General features: G+C 43.1%; 1 protein-coding gene across 4 annotated transcripts in view; it reads right to left on the minus strand.

Annotated features, from left to right (window-relative positions):
- vps13b (vacuolar protein sorting 13 homolog B) overlaps positions 1-12,825 on the minus strand; it is a 329,852-nt gene that overhangs the window by 251,236 nt on the left and 65,791 nt on the right. For all 4 annotated transcript variants that reach the window (XM_030393719.1, XM_030393722.1, XM_030393718.1 and 1 more), the window contains exon 17: positions 5,019-5,203. In XM_030393719.1, coding sequence (XP_030249579.1) covers positions 5,019-5,203 — 185 coding nt within the window. The remainder of the gene's footprint in view (positions 1-5,018; positions 5,204-12,825) is intronic.

The raw sequence follows: 12,825 nt of genomic DNA on the forward strand, positions 1-12,825 counted from the left end.
ACAATCATCCATCTTCTAAAATGAGCTGTCTAAAGTTACTCTAAGTCTGGAACATCCCAGCCCTTCTTGGTGTTGTCAGGAGGCTTTATTGTCACGGATGCAAGGATGCAACAAAGACTAGTTTCATATTTCCATTTGATAAGCAGGACAATAAGCAGAAATACAAAAAGCACACACACAGGTAAGCAGCATGCAAGCAGGTGAATGCACTTGCACAACCATTAACACACACACGGTAGGGTTTTATTACCATAATCACACAGCCAAAATATGAGCAATTCAAAACACATGGACAAAAGATCACTGGGTCATCATCCCTCAGTCAGAGTTGTACCATTTGTAGGTTTAAGAGCTCTCTGTGGCTCATCACTATGTACTGAGCTATAAATACATCTGTTGAAATTGAAAAGCTCAGGTCTATTGGGGACACAAGTGCATGAATCAAAATCCATTAAAACTATCAACAACAGGAGAAAAAAGAGAATAAAAGCAAATAAACCAAATTGAAGTAATGCGAAGGCATATTTACTTTTCAGCAATTTAATTTTCAAATACATTTAGTAAATGCATTAAAGAGTGAGCAATGAGTAAATTAATCTGAGCGACAACACTTTCCCTGTCCCAAAATCAGACACACACTCACCATACTGCACAATGTACTGTGCACACACACACACATTAATGCAGTCTACAGCAGTGTGTGGGAGGTCACTGTGGTCAGTGTGTCGCTGAATCTGAGGTTAGCAGTGGCTAGAAGCAGCGGTGGGCAGAAATTACTGGCTCCTCTCTACTACTATTACGGCTACGGCAACTGCTACTACTATGGCTGCAACTGCAAACCACAAAAGCATCCTGGAAGTATAAACAAAAGAGAACGTGTAAGACGGGCCGGCTGCTGAAAATCATAGGGGAAGAGGAGAAAAAGGAAAAAGAAAAGGGGCTTACAGGAAGGAAAATGAGATGGCGTGAGACACTGAATTAAGCAACACAATGAGATAAGAATGACAAATGGAAAAGAGAGAAGAAAGAGGGATAGGATAAACTTGGTAGAATTAGAATTGCACCGAAAAGATGGAAAGAAAGGACAATTGCATACAAACAATGCAAAAAACAAAGTGATGGATTAAAACAAAAGGAAGTAAAAAAAAAAAAAGATGCAAAGCAAGCTGTAAAAATGCAAGAAAGTCAGAGTAAGTTTTGTTAAGGCACAAATGGGAGTAATGAAGGCGGGAATGCAGCAGGGCAGAGATGCAAAAAAAGCAGTTGTTGTGACCCTCACAGGGCAGCTGAGAAGGTTGAGGGTTTGGGGGCACATACTGTAAGAATGTGGGCACTAATGTGTGCAGAAAACACACACACACACACACACACCTCCCTAAGGACCACCTATCCTTTTACACCAGACACATAAAGCATGACATACTGTTTGCTGCAGAGCTCACCAATAAAATATAACACTAGTGTAAGCTTTGCTGGAATGCACAAGGAGAACGCTGGAATAAAGTGTCACCACAGAAAACTTTGCTCATGCCGGAGCCAAGCACACTCCAGCAGCACTACAGATCAAAACTGTCCTATAGACAAACCAAACTGTCATGAACAAAGCAGTGATTGACAATGTCTGATTCTTAGGGAAAATAAGATTTTACGGTTTGTTTTCTGATTTCACTGAATCGTGTCTGGGTTTGCAGAGCAAACATGGGCTACACTGTATATGCTGCTCGCTGGGTTATTGCTCTAGCTGCCAGGGAGCAGCGCAGGCAGTCGAGGTCTTACGAGTCCTAACAGCTATTTTCCAGTCAACTGCAATGATTTTAAGCCTCTCACTGCTGCTTTTATCTGAGTCCACCACTTAACTGAAGAACAGTTTACAGTCTGTCAGTACCTTGAGATTAAAACTGAAGCTTTCTTGAGTTTCCCCCCTTCCTGAATTGTGAAATTTCCTTTGGACTGGGAATGAAATCTCATACCCAAATGGCTCCCCCGCGAAGGACACTGACCATCTGTGTTATCAGCTAGAGCTCGATATGAAACACCTTCCACTATTGAAAAACCCTGTAACATCAAAAGGACAGAAGGGAGGAGAAATTCCTAACGGAATGAAAAAAGCACGTTCAAAGTGAACAGCGTTTGTTAGCAATGTTCAGTATTAGGCCAGCACGTGTGTCTGTGTGTGTGCGCATGTGTGTGTGTGTGCGCGCATGTGTGTATGTGTGTGTGTGTGTGCGTGTGTGTGTGTGTGTTTGACATTGTCATTGGGATGGCTTGATTGCTCCTGGTTGGTGACACAAGAACAAACAAATAACTTCAAGACTTCAATCTGGATACCGGATGTGAGCATCATAACAGACCTTTACCTCAAATAATTGCAGTCATTCAGCCAGCAAGTCATACTAGCCGGGAAAAAAACCCCACTCTTTTACACTTTTACTGCACGGAGGGCCGAATAAGTGGCGCAATGTCAGCAGCTTAACAGAGCAGCACCTATATTTGTCATTGGATAGGTTAAACACCACTGAGCATCAGGAGTTCTGAAAGTTAGAAAACACACAGGGTTTGCTTATCTTAAGGCAACAACTCAGCAACAAAGAGCAGAGAAGTGAGTGGGACGGCAAGAAACCGGCACAGAACGGCAAGCAAGGTCCCATCATGACGTTACAATGTGGACACAACCACAGTGCCCACAGAAACCAAAATGATTCAGCAAGGTTGCATTAGGTATGCAGGAAGATGCATTAAAGCGAATACAGTCCACAACAGTTCACGACGGTTTATTTTGCTAACTTCACTCTTCTTCCCGTCTTGCATCTGCTCATTTTCCATTTCTCCTCCGCACTTAAGCTGTCACACTAAAGATGGAGAGGGATTGGGACAGCTAACATCTTCCTTAAGCACCATGAGTGTCACCACAATTTCAAAAGCAGATATAGTACTAGACATCTTTGGTTATATCATAGGAATTATTGCGAAGATTTTTCCCCACAAAACATATACTTACACAACACATCACCTATTCCCCTTCACTAACGCTTTCGAAACCCAAACTCTTTTTCCCGCTGCTCTTTTTCTAAGCTGCCAACACACGGACCAGATGTGCAAATGTTTCTCCATGTTGCTATTCAAGTCCTGTTCCAAGAGAAAGGCAGAGTGAGGGGAGAGGAATATTTGACTTCACTCCACGGGAGACCAGTTTCATAAATTTTGGCGGCTACACAACGGTGAAAAAGGTAGCTTGGCTTGCTCGGCCGAGGGAGAATGTTGACGGCATACCAAACAACATGATCCTAATGAGTTGGAAAATCCCTGGCCCTCCAGAGGACTGTCCAGATGCTACCGTCATGAGAAACGCTACTGTTTTATTGAATTCAGACTCCCCTCCCTTTCTTTAACAAGGGGCAAAATTTATTATTTGACCATTAAGGCATCCTAGGCGACATGAAGCGTAAAACCGTTTCAGAGTTAATTTGCCCTTGGCTGCAGGTCTAGTACCCCACACTGGGCACATGACAAGTTGATCTTTGTGCCAAAGTGTCTTTTGTGAACGTGTATATTCAGAGACCTAAAGTTTGGATATGTGCTTGCACCCGTGGTATAGGCTCTGCAGCTCAGGTTGACTTGTTTTGGGATGATAGTCTGGCACATCACGGGCTGAGCCCTGAGAAATAACTGTAAAACTTTTCATAGGAGAGTCAAATCACTTTAACTTAAGCCAGGTCCATATATCTCTCTTGACAATTTACTGGTACTGAGAAACAAGCTTTATTTTATGGAGAGCTAAACAAACAAAGCACAGTAAATGTACTTTATGAGAAAAATGATATTTCAGTAAATCAAAACTACAATGATGAACGCATTAACGACTAATACAATAGTCTAAAAGAGAGCAGATGAGCAATGTGATGCATCTTGCTCTTTGTTTTATGACTTCTCATGGTTTAAATACAAAGTGAGTTGCTAAAGGACCCATTAATCTTCTGTGTGGGTATTTTATTTATTTTGCCAAGTGACTGAGTTGCCATTGCAGACTTATAATGGCTACCCTACAATAACAACTGCATTACGAAAACAACTGTAAAAGCACAAAGCCATGCCATGCTAAGCAATTACATATACATGAACTGCATAAACAGCCTGTGCTCCTCTATAGCCCTTTTTGCACGGAGATTGTGCAATACCGCCATAACGCAGACCTTTCTTTACACCGCCCTCCTTTTTTTAAATTGGACAAAACGACAGCAGCAAAAATGCCACCCCTACTGTGTGCTTTTAGATAGCAAGCAGGGGTTCTACAAGTAAAAGAGGTGTGACATGTAAAACAGCAGCGTCTGCATGTAATGCGACATTTTACATCCACGTTGGAAAGCGGTTTGAAAGAATGGAATAACAAGGGAATGACAATCATTTACTGTCCCTGTTAAATGCCTGCTGACCTCACCTTCTGCTCAGAGAGTAGGGAGGTCCTGGACCTCTCCAAATTTGCAGATATTTTCGGTTGCTGTTCTTCTTCTTCTAAATATACACACCCTGTCTCGTCCTGTCGCCTCGTCGTCTCACTTAGACAATGATTTTGTCTCTGTTACTACCTACACTGCAGGCAGCCAATCCCATCTTTGTACCTTTTTGCACAGAATGGCAAGGCTGAGTAAAGAGTCCCACCTTGGACAGGCTGTGATAAAGCTCGCCTTCTCTTCTGTTGCTGGATGGACATCCAAAGCACAACAAAACAGCATGTTGCTAGTGGAAAGGTCAGGTGTCATTTTACTGACACATTCACAAGAAATAGAAAGATAGTTCACATAATCTGAATGCAGCAGTTTTTTTTGTTTTTTTTTAGAACAGTCCTTAAAAAGCCTGACTGATCTATTGTAGCTGCTCAGAGGTCACCAGGAAAAGACTTACATAGTTACCAGGTGAGGTATCAGAAATTCATAAAACAGGATTACTGTGTACAAAGTATTTCCTGTGATAGAAAAGGTTCAGTTAATTTGATATGGTCTATTGTAGAGCGATGTCTTTACCTGGAGCTTTGTACACCTCGTTGAGCAGGCTTTCACTTAGTGTCATTGGGGCACCGCTGACAACGCTGTGGGTCCAGCTCTGACAAATTGCTTGAAGCAAAAGCGTCTGGGCCCTTGTTGCCTGCACAGTGAAGTGGGGAAGCTCAAAAATACACTCTGTGGTGGGGACCGAAGATCTTTTGCTCCTGTAAGAGAGGGACATGAGACAAAGAAAGACGGGGTTAGATGAAAGATAGTACATGAGGAGAAAAGAGACGTGGAGAGTCAGGATATAGTGACAGTAATAAATGAAAGAATGGAGAGTCGCGCATAAACGCCAACATATACTTAATGAAATAGACACCAGTGGAAACAAATGGCTCACGACTTCCACAAATCCATCAATATCCCAACACAATATGTAACAGCTCATTGATAGCAGAAGTAGCCAAATAGGTATAACTACATTCCAACGGCAAACTGAAGAAATAACAATTGCAGGCCAAGCTTTCCTTAGTTACTTGGCAGGTTGGTGTAGTTGCCGCCGACCCTTCGCTCCTCTCCGTCAAAACTGTGATGATGATTTATGTGAAGAGATGTACAGCCCAGAAACCTGACCCTGAAAAGAATCTTTACGCATTTAACATTTCATCTGTCTCCAAGAGTGTGGTGGGAGAGAGTTGGTGTGAGTGTGAGTGTGAGTGTGAATGTGAGTGTGAGTGTGTGTGTGTGTGTGTATGACAAGCTGATGAGTTGAGTGTTCAGGGGGATGAGGTAACAGCACAGTCAGAGGGAGTCCTCCAGGCCCCTGTCCATCACACCCTCAGTGGACCGTGCTCTCATTTATCATCTGACACACATGCGTGTACACACGCAGAAAACACCCACACGCACACTTTTTTTAATCTGTTCTTCAATTCCTCCTTTGTAGTATCCCGAGTCACTGTCTCCCCTGTTCACTCTGTAATCACTCAGTCAAAGGCTAACACATTCTAAGGCACTCTGATTCCACACACGCAAACATCTTGACACACATACATAGCCCTTCAAATCTCTGAATCAGGTCTCTGAGCTCGTTTTCAATCCAGGCTGTGAAGTCATGGCTCCTCCTTAAGATCCCATCCCTGACATCAGCAACAGCAGGAGGAGGGATTCCCCAGCTCGCACACACCAACCGAGGTATGGCATTACACACTGCTCAGAGTGATTGAGCACTTGTCATTATCACAACTACTGATTTCTAGCCTTCATACCTCTCTCTCCCTCCCTTTGTCCCTCGCTCCCTCTAAGTCCCCAGGAACCTCAGTTCACTGGAAAAATGCCAAGGGAGCCTGAACTAAATACTCCAAAATGAGCCTGTTTGGTTCCACTCCTGTTTTTCTCTCTTCTGTTCTGCAAAGTTTCCCTGATGGGTTTTTTTTTCTGATCTGGCAATGCCCCATGCCTGGATACACATCTACCTTTTTGGGGTGTGTGTGCAGGCACATGTGCTCGCTTGACTACGTATTGTAATGGAAGCAAAGACACGTTGCCCTCTTTGCGGCGCTTTTAGTGAAAATAGAACCATGACTAATTCCAGAGATGGCTGTGGTGTGTCAGGAACGAGCATCACAGTTCATTTAATCACACATCCATTTTGGTCTGGTCCCAGTTCAGAGTGTGGGATATGTCACGGGGTCTCTCCCTCCGCTCAGCAGCTCTGCAATCGTTTAACTACTCTGCTTCCCTCCCTCTCCGTCTCTCTGTGTCTCTTTATCTTTCCTTTTATTCTGCTCCTGGGTGGTTCGGCAGGATGACATGAGCTGTTAGCTGCACACAGGCAGACCCAGAGTTCTAAACCGCCTGCTGTCTCACGGGGGACTACTATGAGACCAAAAGTGAGAGAGAGTTTGATAAAGAGAGATGTAAGAGTACAGGGAAAAACAAAGGCAGAAGGAGAGAGAAACTCCAAACCTGACAGGGTCAATGAGTTTACCTCGACAGTGCACATATATATTTTCTATTCGCTGGCAACATATGGCGCATTTGGCACCACTGTGAACCATGCAATGTCATGCTCCTCTACTATTAGAAATCACCACTGTTCCATACTATACAGCTAGACATCAATCAAACTGATTTTCATGTGTTTTTGTGTGTTTGAATGCTTTCATGCCTGTGCATGTGTGCGTGCGTGTACATGTAGCGAGATATTGCTGCTCAACAAAAGAAAGTGAAGGCGACCCGGCAACAACAATGTCCCCACATGCAGAGCAAATGTGCCTGCAAAGCCACTTCAATGGGAGGACTGGCAAAGGATGAAAGTTTGTTGGCTTATTCGAGTGTTTATAGCGTTTCAGGGGAGCTGTCATGTGCATGTGGTCGTCTAAAACTGTAATTATGCACCTGTTTTTATTATATTATGCCCAATTCTTTGCAAACAGCAACTTGGATCTTGGAGCTAAATGAGAAGCAGAAACTCTCATTAGGGTGTTTTGGGAATGCTGGATGTGAGGACAGCCAGACACTCATCGGATTTCATTAAGTAGCTGGCACAGCCAGGGTTTCTTGCTGCAACATGGTAAACAGCTTTCTGGCAATCAGCTCGTTCACTGTTACCACAGGGCTTGAAGGAAACAAAAGTATCCAAGAGGTAAAAATAGCAGTCCTAATACCTGCATCATCAACAGCAGTAACAAATGACTACAATAAAACATATCTTAAAACGTGAAACATATGCAAGGGGCGACTCACAAAATGCAGTTTACTGCTACAGAGCACAATCCGTATTATAAACGGAGTCCATAGCCTGGGGAGCAAAACTCATTACAGCATTCTTCTACTCATAACGTGTGGACCCACCAGAAGTGGGCCCACAACCCATTTCGGATCCTGACTCCTAATTTAAGAAATCAGGTCCTTGGCTTGAACTTCAGTGCCTCATTGAATAGGCTGTCTCTGACCTCACAGTAGTCCTTTAAGTCAATAACTTTTTTATTAAAACACAGAGGCCACCAGGAGTATGTTAAAAGGAAATCAAAATTAGTCAGGAGCTATGAAAAATAAGGTGTTTCAATTTCAGCCAATGAAATATGCTTTCCTCTGGTGTATTTCAACAACATTAGGCCTCATTTCCCGACCTGTCCCCTGTTGGAGCCGTGACTGAGTGACGAAGAACTAGACCGGGGCTAGGACAGGCAAGTTGGCTGACTTGCTGACTGCTTGGCTGGGTAACTGCCTTGCTGGCACAAATTCTTTCTGTCCAGTGTCCCTGTCAAAATCAGGCAGAACAGGGCATGGTGTTGTGCAGGGGGTGAGTCAGAGTCATGAGCACCGTACCAGCTGTGGTGCTCTTTGCCTAGACTGTTTCCTCTGTGTACATGCTCTAATGCAGACATAAAGCAGGGACAGCAAATTATTTTTAGTCATTAAATTGAATGAGTGAAATTTAACAGGGAGTTGACTTCACAGAGGACCCTCACAACATATTTTCTGTTAGCTACAAAGATTGGCTCAGAGTCATCTAGTGACATTTTGCCATTACTAGTATAAGGTATCACTACCTACGCCGAGGATTCCATTCAAACAGCCTCTAGTTCACGCCATGTCTGTACCAATCTTTTTCACATCATAATAGCTGAGATCCATTCGGACCATTGGTTCTCAGGCTAATCAGCTTCCTGGTCTGGTCTGACTGTGGTCACAACTATATTTAGACAAATACAGCTGGGGCTCTAGCTACCAGGCTGCGATTGCTGCTTAAAAGAGGCCACACACAGGCACAGAAATGCACATACACACATTTAGACACACAGACAAAAATGCCAGCACCTGTACAGACATAAATAAATTAATGTTTGCCAATATGCACATGCCAACAAATACGCTGTCACAACATCACACGTGTATACACACCTGTACATACATAAAAACACAATAATAGCAGGTTGGTCAGCCAGAGCACAATCAGCAGCAGTAATGAGGCAACAGCTGACGAGGGCCTGCTTCTCTAACAACCTGGAACTGGAACAATTCTAAAAGTAGCTGCCAATACTGAGGTCTGACAAGAATTGTCTTGCTATATGTGTGTGTGCATGTAAAACACGCTAAGCATATGTAATAGTCAAAGGATGTATCTTTTGCAAACTGAACAAAAAGGGAGAGAAAAGGAAAATATGATCGTACCACGAAGAAAACACAAACAAAAATGAGGGGAAAACAAGCAAGTATAGCCATGAGAAGGATAGAGACCACAAGCCTGTGGGTCATATGTTATTCTCCAGGTAAAATAATACCTAACATGGGGAGTCTCATTAAAAAAGCCATTTGGAAAAGGTCCAATACAAACTCAGGAGTAGCAGAACTGGTAGGTAGCTGCTTTGTACTTTTACAGACAAGAATAAATGTAGCCTAATTAAAGAAGGCTGTTGGGTGATGTGGCTGTGTGTACATATAGTTAAGTGAGTTTATGTTGCATACTTGTAGATGTCCATTAATGTGTTGAAATCTGCATATGTTGGCATTAGTGGAAATGTTCTGAAAGAGGACAATACTGAGAAAAGCAAGTGTATATGCCTGAACAGCACAGCCAAATGTGGTCAGCAAATTCTTTTTTTAAGATCAGCATCTTGCCGTGATTGAGGGAATATCGCCAAGAGCAGCTGGTCCTAATGGTTTACACAGTGTCCCAGAATACAAGCTTGGAACCTGTGCACACTTTCCAGAATGTTCATTTTTGTTATTACTCATATCCTGTACAGTACTAAACATAAGTCCCCTCACTCTTTCCAAAATACAGTGACACAGACAGCTGTGGGGGCCGGGATGTGGGCGGGAGATGTGTAGCAAGGTGTCTGTACCATCAATGGACCACAGAGAATGAAGGAGGCCCACTCACAAAAACACACAATCCCTGACACAGGTGGATTATGTCTGTATAGTGGGAAATTACACATAAACTGAAACATGATACTCCAATGAACTGTCAAAAGTTAGAAGTTGGTGGAAGTTCTCCAAATGATCACGTAGACTAGATTCAAGTCAGTAAAACAAACAAAAAGTCAACAAAGCAGTCAATCACTTCTGACTTGCCTCACAATGTGCTACTTTCTCTTGACTTAAACTTATCTACAGCCCACAGAAACGACAATGTAATCCATTATGGGCTGACATATTTGTCTGATAGATGCAACAGATAGCCACCGTCTTGAGACAAGTGATAAGTTATCTGAGGTTTCTACAAATCCTTCACTGTCACACCCTACCTTAATTAACCAACACAAACATTCCCCAACTCAAGCAGTTAACAAAATCTTCTACCACTAATGCTCCTTTGGAGGGAATCAGGCTGAAACTGGAGGGAAAGGGAAGACTGACAGCTTGCACCTTTTTTTTCTGTACGGTGCAGATTGATTTAAAGTATTGCAGAATTCCCCATCTTTCCAAGCCAAGGTCACTGACCCCTCTTGAAAATAACCAGAGTGAGTTATGGGCTGCTCTCAAGTCCCCTCTTTTATCTACAAAAGACTTGCTACAGTCTCTTGCAAAGCCTCCAAATGAACATTATAAATCATGCAAGCACTTCATGCTGAACAATAACACCTAAGTGGCTGAATTAGGAGATGGGGAAACTTATCATTTTACCACCTGGATGTCAGTTGGGAGAAGAAGAAGACAAAGACGAAGGCAAGGAGGCAGAAGAAGAAGAAGAAGAAGAGGAAGAGGAATTAGAAGAAGTAGAAGTAGAAGTAGAAGAAGAAGAAGAGAAATTAGAATAAGTAGAAGTAGAAGTAGAAGAAGAAGAAGAAGAAGAAGAAGAAGAAGAAGAAGAAGAAGAAGAAGAAGAAGAAGAAGAAGAAGAAGAAGAAGAAGAAGAAGAAGAAGAAGAAGAAGAAGAAGAAGAAGAAGAAGAAGAAGAATGAAAAATGTAAATTTCATGGCTGCAACAGTAGAGCATTCGTCCCATGTACAGAGGCTGCGTCCTCGCTATAGTTGCCATGAGTTCGAGTCCGAGCTGCGGCTCTCTGCTACACTACATGTCGTTCCCCCCCTTCTCTCTCATCCCATTTCCTGTCAAGCTGTCCTATCAAATAGAGCGACAAAAGGCCAAAAGAAAAAAAAAAAGTACATTTGCTCTTCTATAAAAGCACCACAATAACTGCCAGCCATCTTTTATTGACACAATATATTCTAATTCGGCTCACATCACACCATAAGACTGAATTGACATTTCTCATTGCATTTCTCATTTTATCTCTCAACCTCAATCTGTGGTGACATCCATCCTCTAAACTAACCACACTCTTTAAAGCCTCTGTGTTGGATCTGGGTATGAGTTAGGGGGAGGCAGGGACTGTAATTGTGGCCGCAGCTCAAGGTTTTGTGGTTCCCCAAGGTCAAAGGTGTTCCATGTGTGCATTTCTCAATCATCGGCCCTTAACAGCCCAAACTCTTCATAGAAAGAAACACTCCACTCTCTCTTTCTTTCACACACATACATACACACGGACCTCCCCTTCCTCCCATCTGGAGGACCCCTGACCCAAAAGAGAGAGAGAGAGAGAAAGAGACACACACACACACACACACACACACACAGATCCTTCTCAGGAGAGGGCTTCATTACACAGGGATTACTAAAAGAAATGTTTTAATCAAGTTGTGCAGACAGCTGCAGACCGCAAGGCGAGAAAATGGCAATGACGTGGTTCATCAGGCGTTAAAGGAAAACACATCAAGAGGCCTGTGTATGTGTGTTGGTATAATGGTGCGTCCGTGTGTGCACGTAGCTTCCTGCCTCTGTCCAACATGTCCAGCTGTGGAGGACCTGCGGTTCCTTATAAGGACACACAGAGATAGAAGACCTCTGACCGGAGACTACAGACCTAATATCACATTCATACTTTTAGATCTTGCTGCAAACTTTTGCTTGTCCCGTTGTCATAGCAACGAAAGCAGCATTCAACGGAAGCACCGGCTGCCCTTTATTTTGATCCAGACTAGTTGTCCTCAGTGTTATTCTCTCAAGGCCTTTGACCTTCATGCAGATGGTCATGAAGGATAAGAAAACGGACTCCAGTGAGGTCCCCTTCCCAAGTTAAAATCTTTTTTTCATGGTGACACCAATTTTTTAGCAGTGAAAAGTGGATGGGCTTGGGTCTGGGAAGCGATGGAGCAGTACTGAGGCCTGGTGGGGAGGAGAGGACAGTGGAATGCACACCACAGTAGATGATAATCCACTCAGAGCTGATAATCCATCTACCCTTCCCTATTTCCCACTGTTTTCCCTCCCTCAAGCTTCAGCTCCTCAGATGACTAATTCAGGCATTAATGGAGTCTTTCAGTCAACTGAAAACATCTACAGCTGCTCCTGAATTCCCTATCTTGGCTCAGGTCTGTACATCCAAATACATCTCATGGTATAGTTAAAAATTCAATGGATATTCTTGGACTGCAAGAATACTGACTCTTGAAAACATTACAGCCTATAATATACACTTGAGTTGAGAGTTGAAACCCATGTTGATTTAAGCTACCAAATGACACTTGTAATCATAAGGGCAAGTGAACAGCTTCGACAGCAGAGCAGCTATGGTTTCTGTAGCACTGACTGTCTGAATGCTAAAAGAAAGGCATGGAAGCTTCCTGACTGAGACGTCAATCAGTGAGTGCACCAGCCTCGCATTCGCTGATGCAATTTCCTTAATACAGGGCTCCTCAATACGTCCATTGATCCCTGTCAGCCATAAAACCAAATAAAACTGTCTGACACCAGATGTAGAGGAGAAAAAAAAGTCCTCATGACAAAGTTGGCCAAAAGACTTTATAGAATGTGCCACACGGAATATGA

Source organism: Sparus aurata, chromosome 17 (assembly GCF_900880675.1).
Source record: "Sparus aurata chromosome 17, fSpaAur1.1, whole genome shotgun sequence".
In the NCBI taxonomy this organism is placed as follows: Eukaryota; Metazoa; Chordata; class Actinopteri; order Spariformes; family Sparidae; genus Sparus; species Sparus aurata.